Source organism: Oncorhynchus gorbuscha, linkage group LG13 (assembly GCF_021184085.1).
Source record: "Oncorhynchus gorbuscha isolate QuinsamMale2020 ecotype Even-year linkage group LG13, OgorEven_v1.0, whole genome shotgun sequence".
NCBI classification, from domain to species: Eukaryota; Metazoa; Chordata; class Actinopteri; order Salmoniformes; family Salmonidae; genus Oncorhynchus; species Oncorhynchus gorbuscha.
In genome coordinates, this window is record NC_060185.1 from 71,265,101 (window position 1) to 71,286,933 (window position 21,833).

Sequence of the window (21,833 nt, forward strand, 5' to 3'; positions counted from 1 at the left end):
AAACATTCCATGCAATTCTTCGTAATTTTACATATTAACAAATCTTTCTTTCATACCACAGAAATTACCGAAATTACAGGCTAAGAATGGAAAGACAGATAGACCTATGTGTTCATCTTATCATATTTCTCCAATGCCAAATCAGTGTGTCTTGTTTGCAAAGAAACTGTCCCTCTTTGCAAATAGTTCTGAGCATAGCACTTCACTGGCTGACTTTCAAAAGTTAGGCCTACCTTTCCAACCCAGACAGAGTAGGCCTAGCAACTGCAGAAAAATTTAACCATTAACAGCTGCCTACTCGTCTTCCATAGCTTAACCCAACGAGAGAAGGTCACAGGTGTTTCCCTAAAAGCTGTCTGGGTTTAAACATCTTCTATTGTACAGATAGGGAATTGCTTCACCAATTGACAGTGAAAGAATTAGATTAGGCCTTACTTCCCAAGCCAAGTCAGTCTCGGAATGTCAAAGAAAGGAAACAATGACATCCCAATGCCTCGGAGTCGTGTCGTTTCCGGTTTGTTTTTACAGCTTGTTTCTAGCATAGATAATCGCAGACCAAAGGGATGTTATATATAACTTTATATAATCGGATCCGTTTTATTGTCTTCATAGTATTAAGCTAAGAAGGGGTAGGCCTGTGCTTTTTGCCATTTTCTTTAATATTAGGTCGACATATGGCATACCCTCAATTGGAGTCTTGGTTTGAACTTAACACCCCTTCACTGACATGGTGGTAAACTACTTAAAGAGCGCATGGTGGATGGAGGACTTGACCAACACATTTATGGATATAGCAGCCTATAGCCTAATTGTGTCTGTCAAACAGGTAGACCAACCTCTTATTTCTTCATTAGGAAGAAATAGGCTCCAACAGAAAGCCCTCTTGTTTTTAGTAAAGTGTCATTAAAATGAATAAGGTTTAAATGAATTATGCCTACTTGAAAGTGTCCACTTTCAGCACCATGAGCTGTCCATTCTGATTGATTGTGCCACAGCTGCTGCTTCAAGTTTCAACACCACAATGTAAGTTATTAGCATCTGGTTTATTGTAAGGTCACTAACTAAAAATAAATATATTGTTTTTAATCAAATCAATTATAGTACTAAGAAACTATCAAAGCTATCAAATTTTAAAAATTGGAAGAAACCTTTGACTCCTGAACTGCCACCGTAAGCCTACACAGCACAGCCATTGGTTAGGCAGGACACACACACAAAAAAAAAATGTTTTTGATCAGCAAATGCAGAGCAGGCTGGGGCTCAGGGTTGGAATACCCCTTGCAGGGTGTAATGCAGCCTAGTTTTATTTACACCATCCCAGCAGCTATCTTAGAAATATAACTTTGCTTTGTGCTTCTCGAGCCTGCACTTCGTAGCCTACAGGCTATGGATCATTTGATCGAGACCACACTAAATAGCCAATAGGCGTACTTGATATTGCGCTCCCAGAGGAGAATGAGAGATGAGGGGCTGCATCGGGCACACATTGATATATAACCTAATAAGCAACTAATTTAAAAAACACTGAGAAATATTGACATTTCATCAATTACAAATTACATGACCCTCCTCTGGACTATATATATATTTTTAATTCTAAACCCTCCTCTTGACTGAAATTTAAAAAGCATGACCCTCCCCTATTTTACTTCAGGTAACCATTCTGTACATTTCCATCTGTTCCTAAAGGCATCAAAAAGTGAGCGGAGCCCCTTTTCAAAGCACTCGAAGAACAGAAGCATAACAAGATGAAAAGAGGGATTCTATGATCTGGCCCTGTAATTACACATTTCTAGAACCCTGTGCTTCACTATCAACAACAGATAAGGCTTTTCTGTGTTCCTCGCCTTTGATCTGGGGGTCCCTTCAATCACTTAGGGAAGAGGGGGACTCAGTGCTTCCTGTTCGGGACCCCCCTGCAAACCACTCTCTAACTTACCAGTAGGTCGACTTCAGACATTTTGTCTACATTGCATTTTAAGAAATAGCTAGCTAGTTAGCCTAGCAAATGTAGCTATGTAGTTTTAATTTTACATTCGGTAGGGTCTATTGTCAACTATTTTGTTCTGGGTTTATAGTACCCATAAGAGAAGGAGACAAACAAGGGAGACAAAAAGAGTCCTGTCTGCTTGACTCATGCCTCAAATGTTAAACTACCAAGTAGTACATTTTCTAACAGCCAAATGCTATTTTTTGTGTCTAACTAATAGAACTAGAAAACACTAAATTCCACCAAACCTATTTTGTAGAACTTTGTCAGGATGCGTAGCACTGTTGTTTTTTTGCAATGCGTCCTGGTTGGTACACTAGGAGTCATAGATAGTCTCAGGAGTCATAGATCACTTGGTGGTTATCCATAAAATATGTACCTTTGTCATTTGAGAAACTCGCTTTGTACTGGTTTTAGAAGGAACCCAATCAACTAATTTTGAGCAAGCATTTAGTGACTAACTCACTGTTTAAACCTCTTTCTTGATCCTCTAAAGAAGTGTTTTGGTATTTGGAATTCCACTCCTGACAGAGCAGTGATGTGGAATCCCTGTGATCAATGCTGAAGGAAATAGGAGTTCTTAACAAGGTGCTAACGCAGATCAGTTCAACTAAGTAACCCGATAGGGACCCATGAAAGGCCCTGAGCAGCCATCACTGAACTGTTGCTCACCTGTTGACTACTCAGTTGACTCAAGGATCCACTGATAGTAGAGATTAAAGGGAACCTTTAAAGGCCCCTATTGAGGGTCAACCGGAAGGAGGGAGGAAATGAAGGGAGGAGGGGCAAACAGCAATGGAGAGGTTAACTAAAGCAGGGGCCTTCCATCTCCCTCCCTCCCTCCCACCACCCCACCCCCCACCAACAACAAAAAACTCTCTGACATGACCCCCAGCCGAGAGCCGGACGGACTAAAGCCTCCCATTGTTGTCCCTTATACAGGATCACCGAGCCTGCCAGTGAAAAAGGGGGAGGAGAGGTGGGGTGGATGGGGGGGGGGGGGACTGCCAGCTCAAACACAATCGTGTGATAGGACTTGGCCCTATCTAATCAAGGGCAGGAGGTCACTTCCGAACAACCGGGCTATAAAAGATTATTTCCTGCCGCATAACAGAGGAGCCGTTGGGGAGGGTGGGAGGAGAGGAAGAAGGGAGGGTAGGGGGAGGAGAGAGATGGGAAAATGGGGGAGGGGTGCACGCTGTCTGTGAGGAGAGGAAGTGAATTGAAAAAAAGCCAGCAGACGGGAACCATCTGGCTAGATGGTAGTATAATCTTTAAAAAGAGACTGGGAGGGGTGAGGTACCCCACCCTCCACCCACCCCCACCCACCAAACACACACCCTCCGAGAGGGCCCACTGCGTCCAAGGAATGATTTAAGCTCTTTTTTTTTTAAATAACGTTTTGTGAGTAATTTTTTTCCCTTGGTTGAGATATCAAGGAAAAAGGGAAGGAGCGGGGGGGCATATTGAACATCGCTCATACAGACCTCTCCCTGGGGGCTGTTAAGATAGGACATGATCTTATCAATGTGGGCCCGTCCGACCAGAAGGGAGAGCAGTATAGCTAATATGAAGTATACTTTACTGTATTTCTTTAGCCTGCAACATTTGAGAGAATAGCACTTCAGCCATCAGCATCGTGTCAATGTAACTTTCTACCTGCTACACCCGAAACCAACCAAAATCGACTTTACTTCTCAGTATTTCAATTCACACAAGATGGAATGAACGCGAGCGGCAGCCATCGAGAATTGAACCTCAGCAATTCTTGAGCTTGGACGCTGCCATTGGACTTGACGCAACGTGGACAGTATAGCAGCTTACATTGATTTCCAAGGAAGTATTTCCTACATGCCTGATGGCTGATGGCAATGCCGGACAACCGATGGCTGTAGTGTAGCAGGGCCTTAAGGTGGAGTTTTCGTTGGTGTACTTTTTCAGAACACTGTCATCCAACTGTTGTTTTAAATGATCTAAATGTAATTATATTTACTTAAGTTCCCAGATGAGCAATTCTTGACAGCTCCCTCTGATCAAGCCATCTTCACCTCTAGTTACATTTCTTTTATTTTTTATTTAACCTTTATTTAACTAGGAAAGTCATTTTCATTTACAATGACGGCCTACCCTGGCCAACGCTGGGCCAATTGTGGGCATTGGCCACTTCCCTTTGATTGATATTTTCAGTTAGTAGAACACATAATCACCAACATCCATTGGCTATGAGCAAAAGCGCAAAGATCATCTCTCAAACACGCCTGGCCATTAATTACAATAGGATCCCCCTGAATGATTGCCAGGGTTTGGGTATTGGTCCTCTCACTCAGGCCCCGCCTTCTCTTCCCCATCCCCTACTGGCCTTTGTCAATAAAATGCCTGACAAAGACAGGAAGAGGGGCTTGGGGAAAAATGTGTGGTATTAGATGGCAGTAACGCCGCATAGACGCATGGCACTTGGGGACGATGTGAGAAGGGTTTACACCCTGGCCCTCTGTGTGAAACCATGGAGCAAATGCAGAGGCTTGGTTCCAATGGAACACCTCTGCCAAAGTAGTCCCAGCACTTGATAAAATATTGTTTATTACTCATGTGAATTATAAAAGGTCACTAAAGTAAATGAGTGTTTACCTCGTCGCCAACCAGCCTGAGATAGAAACCTGGATGTAGCAGGAGTTATATGTTGTTATTTTTTTTAAAACTTTTGCTCTGTTTAGATGATTTTATAGCAACTTTCCTGTATTCACCATCAGATGGTTCTCTCTATTTCTCAGAAACAGTTTCGCCCAACAAAGAGCAAAAACATGTTCAACATAACGAAAGCAAACCAAACCAACTTCAGTGAGAGGCATAGAAACCCCTCATCCTGTCCCTCAAACCCATCTCTGCTTTACGGAGACATGGCTTACTGGGAAAACGCTATCCAGGGCGGTGCAGCCAACGGGTTTCTCCACGCATCGCGCCGACAGAAACAAACATCTCTCTGGTAAGAAGAGTGGAGGGGGCGTATGCCTCATGACTAACGGGACATGGTGTGATGAAGAAAACATACAGGAACTCAAATCCTTCTGTTCACCTGATTTAGAATTCCTCACAATCAAATGTAGACCGCATTATCTTCCAAGAGAATTCTATTCGATTATAATCACAGCCGTATATATCCCCCCCCAAGCAGACACATCGATGGCTCTGAACGAACTTTATTTAACTCTTTGCAAACTGGAAAACATTTATCCGGAGGCTGCATTCATTGTAGCTGGGGATTTTAACAAAGCCAATCTGAAAACAAGACTCCCTAAATTTTATCAGCATATCGATTGCGCAACCAGGGGTGGTAAAACCTTGGATCATTGTTACTCTAACTTCCGCGACGCATATAAGGCCCTGCCCCGCCCCCCTTTCGGAAGAGCTGACCACGACTCCATTTTGCTGATCCCTGCCTACAGACAGAAATTAAAACAAGAGGCTCCCACGCTGAGGTCTGTCCAACGCTGGTCAGACCAAGCTGACTCTACACTCCAAGACTGCTTCCATCACGTGGACTGGGACATGTTTCGTATTGCGTCAGATGGGAATATTGACGAATACGCTGATTCGGTGTGCGAGTTCATTAGAACGTGCGTCGAAAATGTCGTTCCCATAGCAACGATAAAAACATTCCCTAACCAGAAACCGTGGATTGATGGCAGCATTCGCGTGAAACTGAAAGCGCGAACCACTGCTTTTAATCAGGGCAAGGTGTCTGGCAACATGACTGAATACAAACAGTGCAGCTATTCCCTCCGTAAGGCTATCAAACAAGCTAAGCGTCAGTACAGAGACAAAGTGGAATCTCAATTCAATGGCTCAGACACAAGAGGCATGTGGCAGGGTCTACAGTCAATCACGGACTACAAGATGAAATCCAGCCCAGTCACGGACCAGGATGTCTTGCTCCCAGGCAGACTAAATAACTTTTTTGCCCGCTTTGAGGACAATACAGTGCCACTGACACGGCCTGCAACGGAAACATGCAGTCTCTCCTTCACTGCAGCCGAGGTGAGTAAGACATTTAAACGTGTTAACCCTCGCAAGGCTGCAGGCCCAGACGGCATCCCCAGCCGCGCCCTCCGAGCATGCGCAGACCAGCTGGCCGGTGTGTTTACGGACATATTCAATCAATCCCTATACCAGTCTGCTGTTCCCACATGCTTCAAGAGGGCCACCATTGTTCCTGTTCCCAAGAAAGCTAAGGTAACTGAGCTAAACGACTACCGCCCCGTAGCACTCACTTCCGTCATCATGAAGTGCTTTGAGAGACTAGTCAAGGACCATATCACCTCCACCCTACCTGACACCCTAGACCCACTCCAATTTGCTTACCGCCCAAATAGGTCCACAGACGATGCAATCTCAACCACACTGCACACTGCCCTAACCCACCTGGACAAGAGGAATACCTATGTGAGAATGCTGTTCATCGACTACAGCTCGGCATTCAACACCATAGTACCCTCCAAGCTCGTCATCAAGCTCGAGACCCTGGGTCTCGACCCCGCCCTGTGCAACTGGGTACTGGACTTCCTGACGGGCCGCCCCCAGGTGGTGAGGGTAGGCAACAACATCTCCTCCCCGCTGATCCTCAACACGGGGGCCCCACAAGGGTGCGTTCTGAGCCCTCTCCTGTACTCCCTGTTCACCCACGACTGCGTGGCCACGCACGCCTCCAACTCAATCATCAAGTTTGCGGACGACACAACAGTGGTAGGCTTGATTACCAACAACGACGAGACGGCCTACAGGGAGGAGGTGAGGGCCCTTGGAGTGTGGTGTCAGGAAAATAACCTCACACTCAACGTCAACAAAACTAAGGAGATGATTGTGGACTTCAGGAAACAGCAGAGGGAACACCCCCTATCCACATCGATGGAACAGTAGTGGAGAGGGTAGCTAGTTTTAAGTTCCTCGGCATACACATCACAGACAAACTGAATTGGTCCACTCACACTGACAGCGTCGTGAAGAAGGCGCAGCAGCGCCTATTCAACCTCAGGAGGCTGAAAAATTCGGCTTGTCACCAAAAGCACTCACAAACTTCTACAGATGCACAATCGAGAGCATCCTGGCGGGCTGTATCACCGCCTGGTACGGCAACTGCTCCGCCCTCAACCGTAAGGCTCTCCAGAGGGTAGTGAGGACTGCACAACGCATCACCGGGGGCAAACTACCTGCCCTCCAGGACACCTACACCACCCGTTGTTACAGGAAGGCCATAAAGATCATCAAGGACATCAACCACCCGAACCACTGCCTGTTCACCCCGCTATCATCCAGAAGGCGAGGTCAGTACACGTGCATCAAAGCTGGGACCGAGAGACTGAAAAACAGCTTCTATCTCAAGGCCATCAGACTGTTAAATAGCCACCACTAACATTGAGTGGCTGCTGCCAACACACTGTCATTGACACTGACCCAACTCCAGCCATTTTAATAATGGGAATTGATGGAAATGATGTAAATATATCACTAGCCACTTTAAACAATGCTACCTTATATAATGTTACTTACCCTACATTATTAATCTCATATGCATATGTATATACTGTACTCTACAACATCGACTGCATCCTTATGTAACACATGTATCACTAGCCACTTTAACTATGCCACTTTGTTTACTTTGTCTACACACTCATCTCATATGTATATACTGTACTCGATACCATCTACTGTATGCTGCTCTGTACCATCACTCATTCATATATCCTTATGTACATGTTCCTTATCCCCTTACACTGTGTATAAGACAGTAGTTTTGGAATTGTTAGTTAGATTACTTGTTGGTTATCACTGCATTGTCGGAACTAGAAGCACAAGCATTTCGCTACACTCGCATTAACATCTGCTAACCATGTGTATGTGACAAATAAAATTTGATTTGATTTGATTTGATTTGATTTGATTTGCAGTCCCTCATAGCGAATTTCCATTTAGATGGTATTAGGAAAATAAGGGAAATCCGCTGAGGTTAGGCAAACTGAAAGCGGAGTTTTGCCTTTGTTGACAAATCCTCCGGGGAGGGTTTATAGAAGACCTTCAGCGTCAGCAGCAGTGCCCTAGCTAAGGACAGCCCTGGCCGGCAGCAGAGCTTGTGGGTTGGAGGTTCCACCATGGTGACTCACAGGGTAATCACGCGTGTTTGCACTCGCAAGGCCCCAATGCTGTCAGAGGGCCCCGGGAGTAGGGCCGCCAAGATCTACACACTCCAAAATAGCACCCCGTGGGCGTGTGGCGCTGCTAAATTTACTCTGCAACAAGTGCGAGGGAGCCCGTTCGCTTTGCTGCCTCTTGTGCCATGGAATTACTTAATAGTGACTCAGGTTGACTTTTAACCATTTCTTTTATTTACTGAGATGCAGTGCCTTAGACTGCTGCACTTGACACAATGATGATGAATATGGCAGCTTGTAGGGGCGATGACAAATCATTTCACGGAGCGGAATCTGATATATATAAAAAAAGGAAACTAGTATTCAGACACTTAAAACTTATTTTGGTATTTCATCTAATTTGGGGAGGAAAACAAGGCTTTTAAGGGACTCTTGTTAAAACATGAGACCTGGAAATGGCAAGCAAATATATATTTCCTTATTTGGGTCAGACTGGAAAATATGAAGTAAACATTTGCTTCCTGTTAGCCGCCTCCTGAATAACATTTTAGCTCTGTCCTGTGTCAGGGATCTAAAGTGAAACCTGAAAAAAAGAGGCCTCCCATTGTTTGCGATTGTCCAGAAGCGAATGGGTCTCGAATTGCAGCTCTGAAAGGTAACAGGAAATTGACAAATCGCTAACCCACTCAACCACTCAGAGGAACACAAACGGTACATTCCAGCAAAAAAATGGAAACGCACGTTAAAAAGGAGCCATGTTCTGTTCATGCAAACTGTTGAACCACAGTGACAGGAAATCCTACAGGTTGTTCCCTGCAAGAGCTTAACCAGATAAATCACGAAATGCCACTTCTTTGGTTTTCTACAAAAATACCACTCAATGTTTACCACCCAGCCTAGTTATATTATCCACATTAGCCTTTACCTCCCTGAACAACTGTGCTTGTTTTATTCCCGAGGTCAAGTTTCCAACTCCCTCAAAACGGAGATTGTCTGAAATACTAATTGCCCCCTCAAAGTTAAACCCTGGTATTTTAGTGCATTTCCTGTTGCCGCTCTGTTATTTCAGACTCACTAACCTTTAGAAGTGAAGAATCATCCCCTGGGGGGTCAGCAAACTTCAAGAGTGATAAATTCACTGACAAAAAAAGGCAGGCAAATGGGGGCTGTATCTGCCCCATCTTTACCTTTAGTGAAGGTCCCGTGCCATAAAAGCTTGGCATTGATAGCAGTTTATTATCTTTGAACAGGTGGACCTGGGTAGTTGTAAAGGTGGCTCTCATTTCTCAGACACATACTGTGGCCTCACACTATGGAGACCATTTGAGAATTGGGAGGATTCTGATATACTGTAGCAACTTTTAAAACCAGGGATTAAAGCTATTGCTTAGTTTGTGGGTGACCGCTTGCCTGGAATGAAGTTTATCAAGTGTTGGACCTTCCAGTTCGTATCATTGCTGGCCATTTTGCATTCAGATGTCGGCTTATTTGACATTATCAGTTTAAAGACTAATCAAGCCAATAAATAGAATCCCGAAATAACGGGCTTGAAACATTCAGGTTAAAAGTGGTTCTGACTCACTTCAAGTACATTTTTTTTAACCAGAATTCCACACATGAACAAATGACTGTACAGCAAAGTGGTGTTGACCAAACTATTCCACGTTACACAAAGAAATGATGCAAGAACTAAACTTGGACCCAATCACTGCTTATGAAATGCCTTATTACCCAGAAAGCTTTCAAACCAGAGTTAAACACTCCCAAGGGTCAATGTAACGAGGATAATCAAGACACAAGACATTGATTTTAATTAATTAATATATTTTCTGCATTAAAGTTAACATAGTTTATTCTTTTGTGCCACCCTTTCATTTTTCAGTAAGTATTGATATTGTTATATTCAGACATGAGTAAATGTAAGACTGTCTTTTGCAATAAATATCATAAAATAATAGAGCTTCACATAATAAATATTTTTACAAAAAAAAAAAAAAAACATTTTCCTTTAAAAAAAAAAAAGCCAGATCGCTCTTATGGATTTGAGAATACAATTTACAAAACAAAAACAAGGGAAAGAATGCCACAGAATGTGTGTGAATGATGAGTGGGGAAGGGAGAGAAAAATATCCAACAGAATACTATGAGATGGATGTGCTTTCCACGATGCAACTCGAGCACAGAAACCCAGCTATCCATGGTCTGAGTGTGGTAGCAACTGGGAATTCTAACAATCCTTGTTTGCTATGAACACGTGGTAACAGCTACATATTGCCTAGCTAGATAGTCCTTCACAGATTTGGTAAGAGGCTGCTCTCACTTGAAGCTTAAAGCACCAGGTAAACACTGCCTAGCTAACAGAAAATTATTTATAAAAAAGTGTTAATGAGTAGCTGAAGAGAGACAAAAAACAACAACCATTGAAGACAAAACACTGGTCTGTAAAAACATGGTCCTGTTGCAAAAAGGAAGGAGAAGAAAAAAAAAGTGAGTGGTTTTCATATTCCGTGTTTTACTCCTATCAGGAGAAAAGGAAGTGGGTGGGAGGTGCTTAAAATGTTTGATAAACATCAATAGTAATAGTGACTATTATGGTTATCATCATTATCATTGTCAAAACCACACAGGGGAACGACTGTCCGCCCCTCTACCCACACACACACACACACACACACAAGATCAGGAAGGCTTTTCCTGGGCCTGGTGGGACCAGCGCTCCAGTTTGCAATAGACAGTGTTAGAGTTCTTGCAGCGGCAGCCGGGCCTGTTGACTTGGTCGTAGCAGCCCTGGCACGCCTTCAGACACCCCTTGACGGGCGGGTAGCACAGCAAACAGGGGAACAGTACCGACAGTAATCCCATGCAGAGGAAGCGTGAGCAGCAGTGGGAGCGTGACAGCGAGCAGGGGTGGTCGGCACACGAGTCTCCCTCGTCGTCGTTGGAACAGTGGTAGAAGATGCCCTTGACCAGGCACATGCACGTGCCATGCTCCAGGGCGCTATCCGCCGAGCACAGACACTGGCCGTTGCAGGCCAGGCACGAGGGTAGGGTTCTTGGGGCTGTGCAGTCTCCGCACTTGCACTTCCCACAGCATTCGCAGATGAACTGGTGGCCAGAGGTCATGTCCCCTTTCCCTGAGGGCTTGAGCGGTGCCTCCAGTGGCGGCAGCGGGTGCGAGCCCTGCTGGGAGGCTAGCAGCGCCTTGGGCTGAGTCCGAACAGGCTGAGCACGCTCGGCTCTGTGGTGGTGCTGGTGGAGGGCCACCATCCCTGGCCTAGAGGGAGGCGAGCGGGCCAGGAGTCCCTGCTCAGAGGATACACTGCTGTTGCTCCCTGAGCTAGCCGCACTGCCTGTACTGGTGGAGCGATTAAGGCCCGGGGCCCTGGTGCTACACTGCTGGCCCCCGGCCACTACTACAACCCCACCGTGGTGGCCGTGCCCTACCGGCCGGTGCTCGTAGTTGTTGTTCACATTGACGAGAATCACCTCGTGAGTCCTCTCCTGCTGCTTGTCAGGTCTGGGCACCATGCGGGGCGCAGGGGGCCTCCGGACCACCGAGGGGCCTTCTGTGTACTCGTTGCTGGAGCGGATGGCCTTGATTTGGTCCAGGGAAAGGATAGCGGCATGTTGGAGCTCCCGCTCGTAATCCGACCTCTGCCGGTCCTCCAGGGAAGGCTGCTGAATCACCACTAATGAACCGCCAGGGCCATGTTGACTTTGGAGCGCCATCTGGGGTGATCACCACTTCCGACATTCACCATGGACTTGGCATGCATCGGAAAACCTGCAAGGGACAGCAAGAGAGACACAGGAAAGGGCCATCAGTAAAGACAAGGATGTCATTTGCAAATGAGAAATATAGGGTGGTGGCATTTTGGAAAACTGTTCCCTTTTCATTTAGATTCAACGTTTGATTGGAAAAGCTAAAGAGCTGAAAAGGTAGGACCATCAATAGATCCTTGGGATGGTCTCATTTCAATCGATCAAACATGGTTAATTGAAGATCATATTTCATCAAAGTTATGAAACGGGTTAAGAGCACAGTCTATTGAGAGTTGAGTATGTTATTTTGGGCTTACATTCCGATTTTAGTATTAAGACGCTTTTTATCCAGTCAGTCAATTCATCTTAAAATAGCTAGGTTAGACAACCACATCAGTCGTAATATGTACATTTTTCTTCAAATAAGTTAAGTTATCAGCAAAGTCAGTGCTAGTAGGAAAAGCCAAGTGCAATATTTTTAACTAATTAAGAACATGTTCACATAGCCCTGCTAGTTGTATATGCAAGCCGTGGGGGGGGGGACTATTATTGTTACTTTTCATACCATCCTCAATATGCACACATCCAAACGTCAGTACAAATAGGCTACTTCCCGTGCTCATTTACATTTGTATGACTGGTTAACATTTAAAATGTGCCAAGGTGACGGAACGAGGTCACGATCCAATAGGACAAAATGATCTGCCTCGCGTATTATTCGATTACTAAATGAAAGACGGTTAGAAGGAAATGTGGTGACAAAACTAAGGTCACGACAGAACCCGACAATAGTGACAACTTTATGTCCATATAATCTCAAGCACACAACTGAATTAAAGCCAATACCATTACTGGTTTAAAATATCAGAAGCCAGTCGTATCTCTTGAAACTATAACACAAACGGGACCCTACTCAATAGGCATAAACACATTCGGTCAGTCTAATCAACATGACGCAAGCATACAAACAAGTTTAAAAACGGATACAACATGCAGATAGGCATATGCGCGAAGACAGCTTGCTTATAAGCAGAGCCCTGTAATTGATTGACTTCATGAAACCCCGCAGTAGTTTACACCGAGCACAGTAAATAGGTCAAGCCAGTAGATAGACGGGCGGCCTAATTGTTGTATTGTAAAAGGACAAATACACCGACAATCCTCTTGTAGGCTATTGTAGGCTATGCCCTAGGGTTTAGTTGACCGAGAGACGTCCCATGTGATAGAAACCACAGAGGATCAAATCAACGGATCTAGAGATGAATAGCAAAACAAGGGGGAAAAAGCTTATGAATGAAAACTAGGCTACGGTGGGGGTGGGGTGTTTGTTTGCGCGTCGGAGTGATCGCGCTCCCCTCTGAACCAAAACTATGACCGTTTTGATTCCCTTCGGGAGTCGAATTGTCTGTGTTAAATAGGCATTCCGAGTAGAGGACACAAGCATGCATGTACAATTTGAAGCGAACTCTCCACAGATTCAAGCACCAGATGGATGATGCGTGTTTCCAAGGCCATCTATCTCGACATATACTAACGAAAAGCATAGTCCATGCAACTGGCAATGTTTCCAGAGCCGGAGTCCTGAACCCTATGCGTATATTAGCCTACTTATCCGAGGAAGGTTAGTTGTGAAATGTTCGTTGTATCCAGGCTACATTTTAGCGACAAAGAATCTATGAACAAACCAGACATTTCCAACATGTTTCATTGAGGGGAGATACGCACCCATCTGTAACCATCCATAACGTCGAATCCATCAACCAATATACCAAAACTCCATCCGAGGAAATAGTCCAAGCTTATTTAATTAGCTCTTAAAATTCGTGACCACGGCTTTAAATCCAAATACGGATGTTGTATCTTCTTTCGTTATTCCTTCTCAAAATATGGTGCATTACACCAATGTGCTCCAGAAACGGTAAATCAACGTTTCTTTATGGAATAGGTACCAAATAGCCTAAAAGTTGCGCACTTGAGAACGATCTGGTCAGACAACACTGTTTATTAGTCCTAGAGCAGAATAACAATTGCAGGGGAAAGCTTTAGGATTCTTAAAAGCACAATAATTCACGATTTGAAGACAAATAATTATATATCCAATGGTTTTCAGTCTTCAAATTCTGCTTGGAGAATAGTAAAAGTCGGTTTTTGTTGTGCGGAATGCTCAAAAGCAAGCGCTAGTCGAAGACGTGCTCTCATCAACACTGCAGGACTGTCGAGCACTGAATGAATGAGAATGTAGGGCTCAGTGTTTGCTCGACAAGCCAACTCCCATTGGCCATTCACGCCACTGAAAAAGGATACATCGCATCCGCTCTTAATTCATTGGGCAGATGTGTAAGGCCGGGCGATAGAGATGTGTGCAGCAGTTAAGGTGGAACGGTTTACAATATCCGATAAACTCATTTCCGTTCTTGTGGTTGCAAAACTATTGAACACTGGCAACACAATTATCCCCTTTGAATCGATAACGTTGTTTTATTTTATGCATTCCACGGTATCTCACCATTCCATTTACGTATGGCAGAGTTAGAAATACACAAATGCGCATAAAACTCTGGGCAGAAAATAATGTCGCCTAAGTATGTAATAGTTTTGGCCTAAAGTCTATATCTAAAATACCATAATAAAATGGCCGATATAGAAAATGAAATGGAAATCCCTCCACTACTCATTTGTTTTATTTTCCCAGTGGCTCAGTAAACTTTACTTCGGAGCCCCCTTAAGAAAAAGGCACCCCACAAGCAAGGGGAAAGATTCCCCCCACCCACCGCCTCCCCTCTGTTCTTGACTGTCTGGTTTGATTGGTGTCGCGGATGCGCTTACATCCGGAACCACGAGAAAAGGAAGTTCAATACAGAGTCAATTTATCCTCTTCAAATGGAAAAATCAATAGATGAATGACCTCAATACAATCTCGGGTCAGCAAATTCTGCAAAACTTCTACATTTAACGGACTGATAAATGCATATGTAGGCCTATATGCCTCTGGTGTTTGGGTGGATATATATACAAAAAAAACTAGTTTGGAAGCTTAAGGCTTGACGATAAAGCAATTCCTGCTGGATTCCCAAACGACAGATGGGAACCTCTTCATAGTGGTCAGAAATGCGGAGAGAAGTCAGACATTTTACGGTTACCCTACAGCAATTAACAGATTTCCATGGATGAAATGATTAATATACCACCCGTGCTTGTTTTCACCCTGGATATATCCAATAAGCAAATGAAAAGCAAATGGAAAGTGCACATTATTAAAGATGAATGCAAACGTTTCCTTCAAACTTCTCACCCCATTCAATAATCTGTGTTGCGTTCGTTATATATAACTCCTGCTTTGAAAATAGCCTAAGAAAGACCCTTGGTTAAATTAATTGATGTTGGCTATGTTTCTGCATTGCAATCTTCTTCTTTCTTTTTTTTTTACCATGCCTAATATAATCGTTTTGTCTTATGAAGTTAACATTTTAAAAAGCATTAACAGGCATATAGAGAAACAATGAATTTATTACATTGTAGCCTAATATTGCATTTTAAGTAGAACAGGTTTCGAAACAACACTTTTGCAGAGAATTGTGCCATAATATTGGTTATTTAGGGAGACTAACAATTAGGCCTACTGAGCACATTCAAAAGTAGCCTATTGATTGAATCACATGGGCTATTCTAGTCTATTATTTCTCGCTATTCACTGATGGTAATGTCCATTAGGAAACCCTTGCGACTCCAGTGGATAACTGCATTTATGGGTAACATTTGCAGTCGGTCCGCAAAGAGTCTCGCAGCGTGGCATTTTTCCACTGTGACGTCAGAAAAAGCTCATGCCGCGTTGCTGTTGATAGTTGATATAGGACTGGAAGAGAGGGACTGGAAGAGAGAGTCTGGAACGCGAGGCTTCACGGCGTTTTCAAAGTGTCTTCCCATGAAGAGCTGTGCTTTTATGTCCTCTTGCAGGGCCAGCAGGGCAGCCTCTCTGCATACTACCGCTATCTGCGACAGCTACAGATAGGCCGGTCAGACAGCCAGATCTCGACCACCTTGCGTTATGTGAGCATCCACAGCCACTAGGGCTGTGGTGAGTAGGTCAACAATTAACTTCTATAAAAAGCAGTGGTGCAAAAAGTACTCAATTGTTTTACTTGATGAAAAGTAAATTTACCTTAATAGAAAATGACTCAAGAAAAAGTGAAAGTCACCGAGTACAATACAACTTGAAAATGGTCTGAAAGTGTCTGGTTTAAAATGTACTGAAGTACACTGGTGGGAACAGTACTCAATTGTCATACTTGAGTAAAACTAAAAAGTACAAGTAAATGCTATACATCATATTCCTTATATTAAGCAGACCAGATGCCAAAATGTTCTTGTGTATTTATTTATGGACAGACAGGGGCACTCGCCCCGACTCAGACATAATTTACAAATGCAGTAGTTGTGTTTAGTGAGTCTGCTAGATCAGAGGCAGTAAGGATGACAACACATTATATTGATAGGTGTGTGTATTGGTCCATATTGCTGTCCTGCCTGGGCATTCAAAATTATGTAACAAGTACTTTTGGGTGTCAAGGAAAATGTATGGGAGTAAATGTAAATATTTTCTTTAGGAATGCAGTGGAGTAAAATCCAATCAAATGTTATTGGTCCTTACAGGTTTAGCAGATGTTATTGTGGGTGTAGCGAAATGCTTGTGTTCCTAGCTCCAACAGTAATCTAAAAACAATTCCCAACAATACACACATATATAAAAGTATACGAATGGAATTAGGAAAAAATGAAATATTAGGATGAGCAATGTCAGAGACATTTGAAGTGGGAAGTTTACATACACTTAGGTTGGAGTCATTAAAACTAGTTTTTCAACCACTCTACAAATTTCAAACTATAGTTTTGGCAAGTCGGTTAGGACATCTACTGTGTGCATGGCACAAGTAATTGTTCCAACAATTGTTTACAGACAGATTATTTCACTTATAATTCACTGCATCACAATTCCAGTGGGTCAGAAGTTTACATACAGTAAGTTGACTGTGCCTTTAAACAGCTTGGAAAATTCCATAAAATGATGTCATGGCTTTAGAAGCTTCTGATAGGCTAATTGACATCATTTGAGTCAATTGGAGGTGTACCTGTGGATGTATTTGAAGGCCTACCTTCAAACTCAGTGTCTCTTTGCTTGACATCATGGGAAAATCAAAAGAAATCAGCCAAGGCCTCAGAATAAAAATTGTAGACATCCACAAGTCTGGTTCGTCCTTGGGAGCAATTTCCAAACGCCTGAAGGTACCACATTCATCTATACAAACAGTAGTATGCAAGTATAAACACCATGGGACCACGCAGTTGTCATACCACTCAGGAAGGAGATGTGTTCTGTCTCCTAGAGATGAACGTACTTTGGTGCGAAAAGTGCAAATCAATCCCAGAACAACAGCAAAGGACCTTGTGAAGATGCTGGAGGAAACAGGTACAAAATAATCTATATCCACAGTAAAACGAGTCCTATATCGACATAACCTGAAAGGCCGCTCAGCAAGGAAGAAGCCACTGCTCCAAAACAGCCATAAAAAAAGCCAGACTACGGTTTGCAACTGCACATGGTGACACAGATTTTACTTTTTGGAGAAATGTCCTCTGGTCTGTTGTTATGTTTGGAGAACAAGGGAGCCTTGCAAGCCGAAGAACACCATCCCAGCCGTGAAGCAGGGGGGGTTGCAGCATCATGTTGTGGGGGTGCTTTGCTGCAGGAGGGACTGGTGCACTTCACAAAATAGATTGCATCATGAGGGTGGAAAATTATGTTAAAATGTTGAAGCAACATCTCAAGACATCAGTCAGGAAGTTAAATGACCCCAAGCTAAATGAAGCTAAATGACCCCAAGCATACTTCTACAGTTGTGGCAAAATGGCTTAAGGACAACAAAGTCAAGGTATTGGAGTGGCCATCACAAAACCCTGACCTCAATCTCAAAGAAAATTTGTGGGCAGAACTGAAAAAGCGTGTGCGAGCAAGGAGGCCTACAAACCTGACTCAGTTACACCAGCGCTGTCAGGAGGAATGGTCCAAAATTCACCCAACTTATTGTGGGAAACTTGTGGAAGGCTACCCGAAACGTTTGACCCAAGTTAAACAATTTAAAGTCAATGCTACCAAATACTAATTGAATGTAACTTCTGACCTACTGTGAATGTGATGAAAGAAATAAAAGCTGAAATAAATTATTCTCTCTACTATTATTCTGACATTTCACATTCTTAAAATAAAGTGGTGATCCTAACTGACCTAAGACAGGGAATTTTTACTCGGATTAAAGTTCAGGACTTGTGAAAAACCGAGTTTAAATGTATTTGGTAAGGTATATGTAAACTTCCGACACCAACTGTATATGTATGTGTGTGTGTGATGGAATATATAGACATTATGGACAGTATGTGGATAGAATGTGTAGTATATCTGAGGAATCCTATATGTACAGCCTTTGTTGAATATGATGGACTTGACTAGAATACAGTCTATACATATGAAATGGGTAAAACAACATGTGAACATTACTAAAGTGACCAGTGGATGATAGCGGGGTGAACAGGCTGTGGCTCAGGTGGCTGAGGTCCTTGATGATCTTCTATGCCTTCCTGTGACACCGGGTGTTGTAGATGTCCTGAAGGGCAGGCAGTGTGCTCCTGGTGTTGTGTTAGGCTGACCACTCCACCCTCAGGAGAGCCCTGCCATTGTGGATGATGCAGTTGCCGTACCAGGCGGTGACATAGACCGACAGGATGCTCTCAATGGTGCATTTGTAAAAGTTTGTCTTAGGGGCCAAGCCAAATTTCTTCAACCTCCTGAGTTTGAAGAGGCGCTGTTGCACCTTCTTCACCACACTGTCTGTGTGGGTGGACCATTTCAGTTGTGTACGCTAAGGAACTTGAAGCTTTTCACCTGTGGATGGAGGCGTGCTCACTCTGCTGTCGCCCGAAGTCCACGATCAGCTCCTTCGTTTTGTTGACGTTGAGGGAAAAGTAAAAGTTGTCAAATATATAAATAGTAAAGTACAAATGCCCCCCAAAACTACTTAAGTAGTACTTCAAAGTATTTTTAGTTATGTACTTTACACCCCTGACAAAGAGGTTGACCCCATCATGATCATTGGAACAACATATGGATATTTAGAAATTAATTTACACATTTGTAACAGTTTGTATTAAGTCATGTATAATACTAAACAATAAATATTATAATACATACAGCATATAGTTATTACAAGGTTATACACACACACACACACACACACACACACACACACACACACACACACACACACACACACACACACACACACACACACACACACACACACACACACACACACACACACACACACACACACACACACACACACACACACACACACACACACACACACACACACACACACTTCCATCCTTTTCCGTCACAGCAGTTGACATTTTTACATTGCTTAGAGTTCAGGTCGTTCCGTGGAGTGACCTGACGGTGCATGTCCTGCAAATCTCAACACACAGGGCTATCAGTCACTGGAAAATACAGATCGGTTCAGTTGGAGATTTTAGGGGGGCAGATTGCATAAGTCGCCGTCGGCAAGTCATGCCTTAGAACAGAATGATAGTTCTGGAGGAGGTGGTGACGTGGCTGGGAAAAAGGCATCTGGCGTTCATCAGCCATCGCTGGCCAATCTCCCCCAAAAGTTGCCGGGCCGTAGGTATGTCACTGTTGCATAATTCAGGGAGAAATTGTAAAACAGGGTCTGCTGACACCATCGCCTCTCGTCACACCAGGGGAATCCACAAAGGCCTCAATGTGTTTAGAAAACGAGACCTATATCGGGAAATCTCAATGGAGGTGAGTTAGTGCGGGGTTGGAATAAAAGCCTGCGCAAACTGTGGCCCTCCAGGACTGGAGATGCCCATCCCGTTTCTAAACCGAGGCCCACACGCAGTCCTGGTCTACTCCACAAATCATCTGGGCCCATATTCATAAAGGCTCCCAGAGTATGCATGGTGATCTAGGATCAGCTTAGCCTTTTTAATCACCATTAATACAATTCTATGGACAGGGGGGACCTGATCCTAGATCAGCACTCCTACTCTGCGGGAGCTGCGAATGTATTACATTTATTTTAAGCAGAGATAACTGAACCATTTGGAAGGTGACCTCACAAATTCCCTCTACATTACCAGGTAATGGTAGACGAAAGGTACAGATCTCAGATCCTAAATCCTAATCTTTTAACCATTATGGAGAAAATACAGTCACATGTTGTTTTTCATTTTTTTTTAAAACTTGAAGGAGGGTTTGGTTGCAACGGCCAACTAGAAAAAAATTACATAATTGTAGCTAAAGAGAATTTCGTACCAAAATAATTCCATAACTGCTTAACCACTTCGCCTGTGTATATATGTGTGTGTGTGTGTGTGTGTGTGTGTGTGTGTGTGTGTGTGTGTGTGTGTGTGTGTGTGTGTGTGTGTGTGTGTGTGTGTGTGTGTGTGTGTGTGTGTGTGTGTGTGTGTGTGTGTGTGTGTGTGTGTGTGTGTGTGTGTGTGTGTGTGTGTGTGTGTGTGTGTGTGTGTGTATAACCTTGTAATAACTATATGCTGTATGTATTATAATTTCGTACCAAAATAATTCCATAACTGCTTAACCACTTCGCCTGTGTATATATGTGTGTGTGTGTGTGTGTGTGTGTGTGTGTGTGTGTGTGTGTGTGTGTGTGTGTGTGTGTGTGTGTGTGTGTGTGTGTGTGTGTGTGTGTGTGTGTGTGTGTGTGTGTGTGTGTGTGTGTGTGTGTGTGTGTGTGTGTGTGTGTAAGAGAGAGAGTACTGTAAGAGTGTTTCTGCTTGTTTTGACAGATTAGTTGTAGTACCAGAATCCACCAGGGCAATTACCAATAAGTATCCATTTTGGCTACCTGCCGACCACTCAGATGACTCACAAAACGTCTGTTTCTGCACTGTTTGCCTATTTTTGCTAGATCAACTTCACAGTTGAGTTGAAAGAGGAGCCAATTCTTAAGTCGCACACAGAGACACATTTAATATCTCCTGAGAGGTTTAACAGAATTAACCGAAATGTTACAGTAGCTAGTACTTCCTATCATACATAAGGAGTGACAGGACATATTTGGCGGGGATGGGATGGTTGGACATCTGACAACAGGAAGAGGAGTTTAAGATGAGTATGTACAATGAGGTATGTAGGTTGTGTAAGGCAGGGATGGCTTGGCTAAGGCATGTGCTAGGCAGATTAGAAAGTAATCTATTTCTTCGTTCGGCCGAACAACATGATTTAGACACTGTAAACAGAGGCCAGGGATAATTGTCTTTGAGGGTTTCCTATCATTCAAATAATTTAACTTGTTGTCATTGGTGATGTGAAACAATGAAAGCATGCAACACAGGCCTCAATTAAGGAGAGAGAATGTTGAAAGAGAGAGAGGGGAAGTGGGGGGGGGTGCATGTTACTTCAACAACATGATTGAGGGCCGTTTCCATGCAACAAGTACACAAAAAAACACAATCGTCTTCGATTTCTTTATCTACTTTGTTCCAATGTAAGGGGACATGTTAAGGGCCTCATGTCTCAATCTCATGACTCAACATCAAATCATTTGGTTGTTTACACCCGGTTGCCCACCGAGTTCGACAAACCAAAAGAGCTGCTCCTTCAGAAAGTATTTGAACCCCTTTACTTTTTCCATATTTTGGTGTGTTACAAGGTGGGATTAAAATGTATTTCTTTGTCAACGATCTACACTGGACAATAAGTATTCAATCCGCTGAGTCAGTACATGTTAGAATCACCTTTGGCAGAGATTACAGCTGTGAGTCTTTCTGGGTAAGTCTCTAAGAGCTCTCCACACCTGGATTGTGCAACATTTGCCCATTACTCTTTTCAAAATTCTTCA

At 43.5% G+C, this 21,833-nt stretch overlaps 1 protein-coding gene across 1 annotated transcript; it reads right to left on the minus strand.

Moving 5' to 3' along the window:
• Positions 1-9,929: 9,929 nt before the first annotated feature.
• LOC123993472 (protein sprouty homolog 1-like) lies at positions 9,930-14,170 on the minus strand. Its single transcript, XM_046295648.1, has 2 exons — positions 13,624-14,170; positions 9,930-11,920 (listed from the first exon to the last, which is right to left on the minus strand). The coding sequence occupies exon 2, from the start codon at positions 11,863-11,865 to the stop codon at positions 10,816-10,818; it is 1,050 nt and encodes a 349-aa protein (XP_046151604.1). The 5' UTR covers positions 11,866-11,920; positions 13,624-14,170; the 3' UTR covers positions 9,930-10,815.
• Between the last annotated feature and the right edge of the window lie 7,663 nt (positions 14,171-21,833).

Coding starts and splice junctions, on each gene's coding strand:
- LOC123993472 (XM_046295648.1), bottom strand. CDS start 11,865: ATGGCGCTCCAAAGTCAACATGGCCCTGGCGGTTCATTAGTGGTGATT.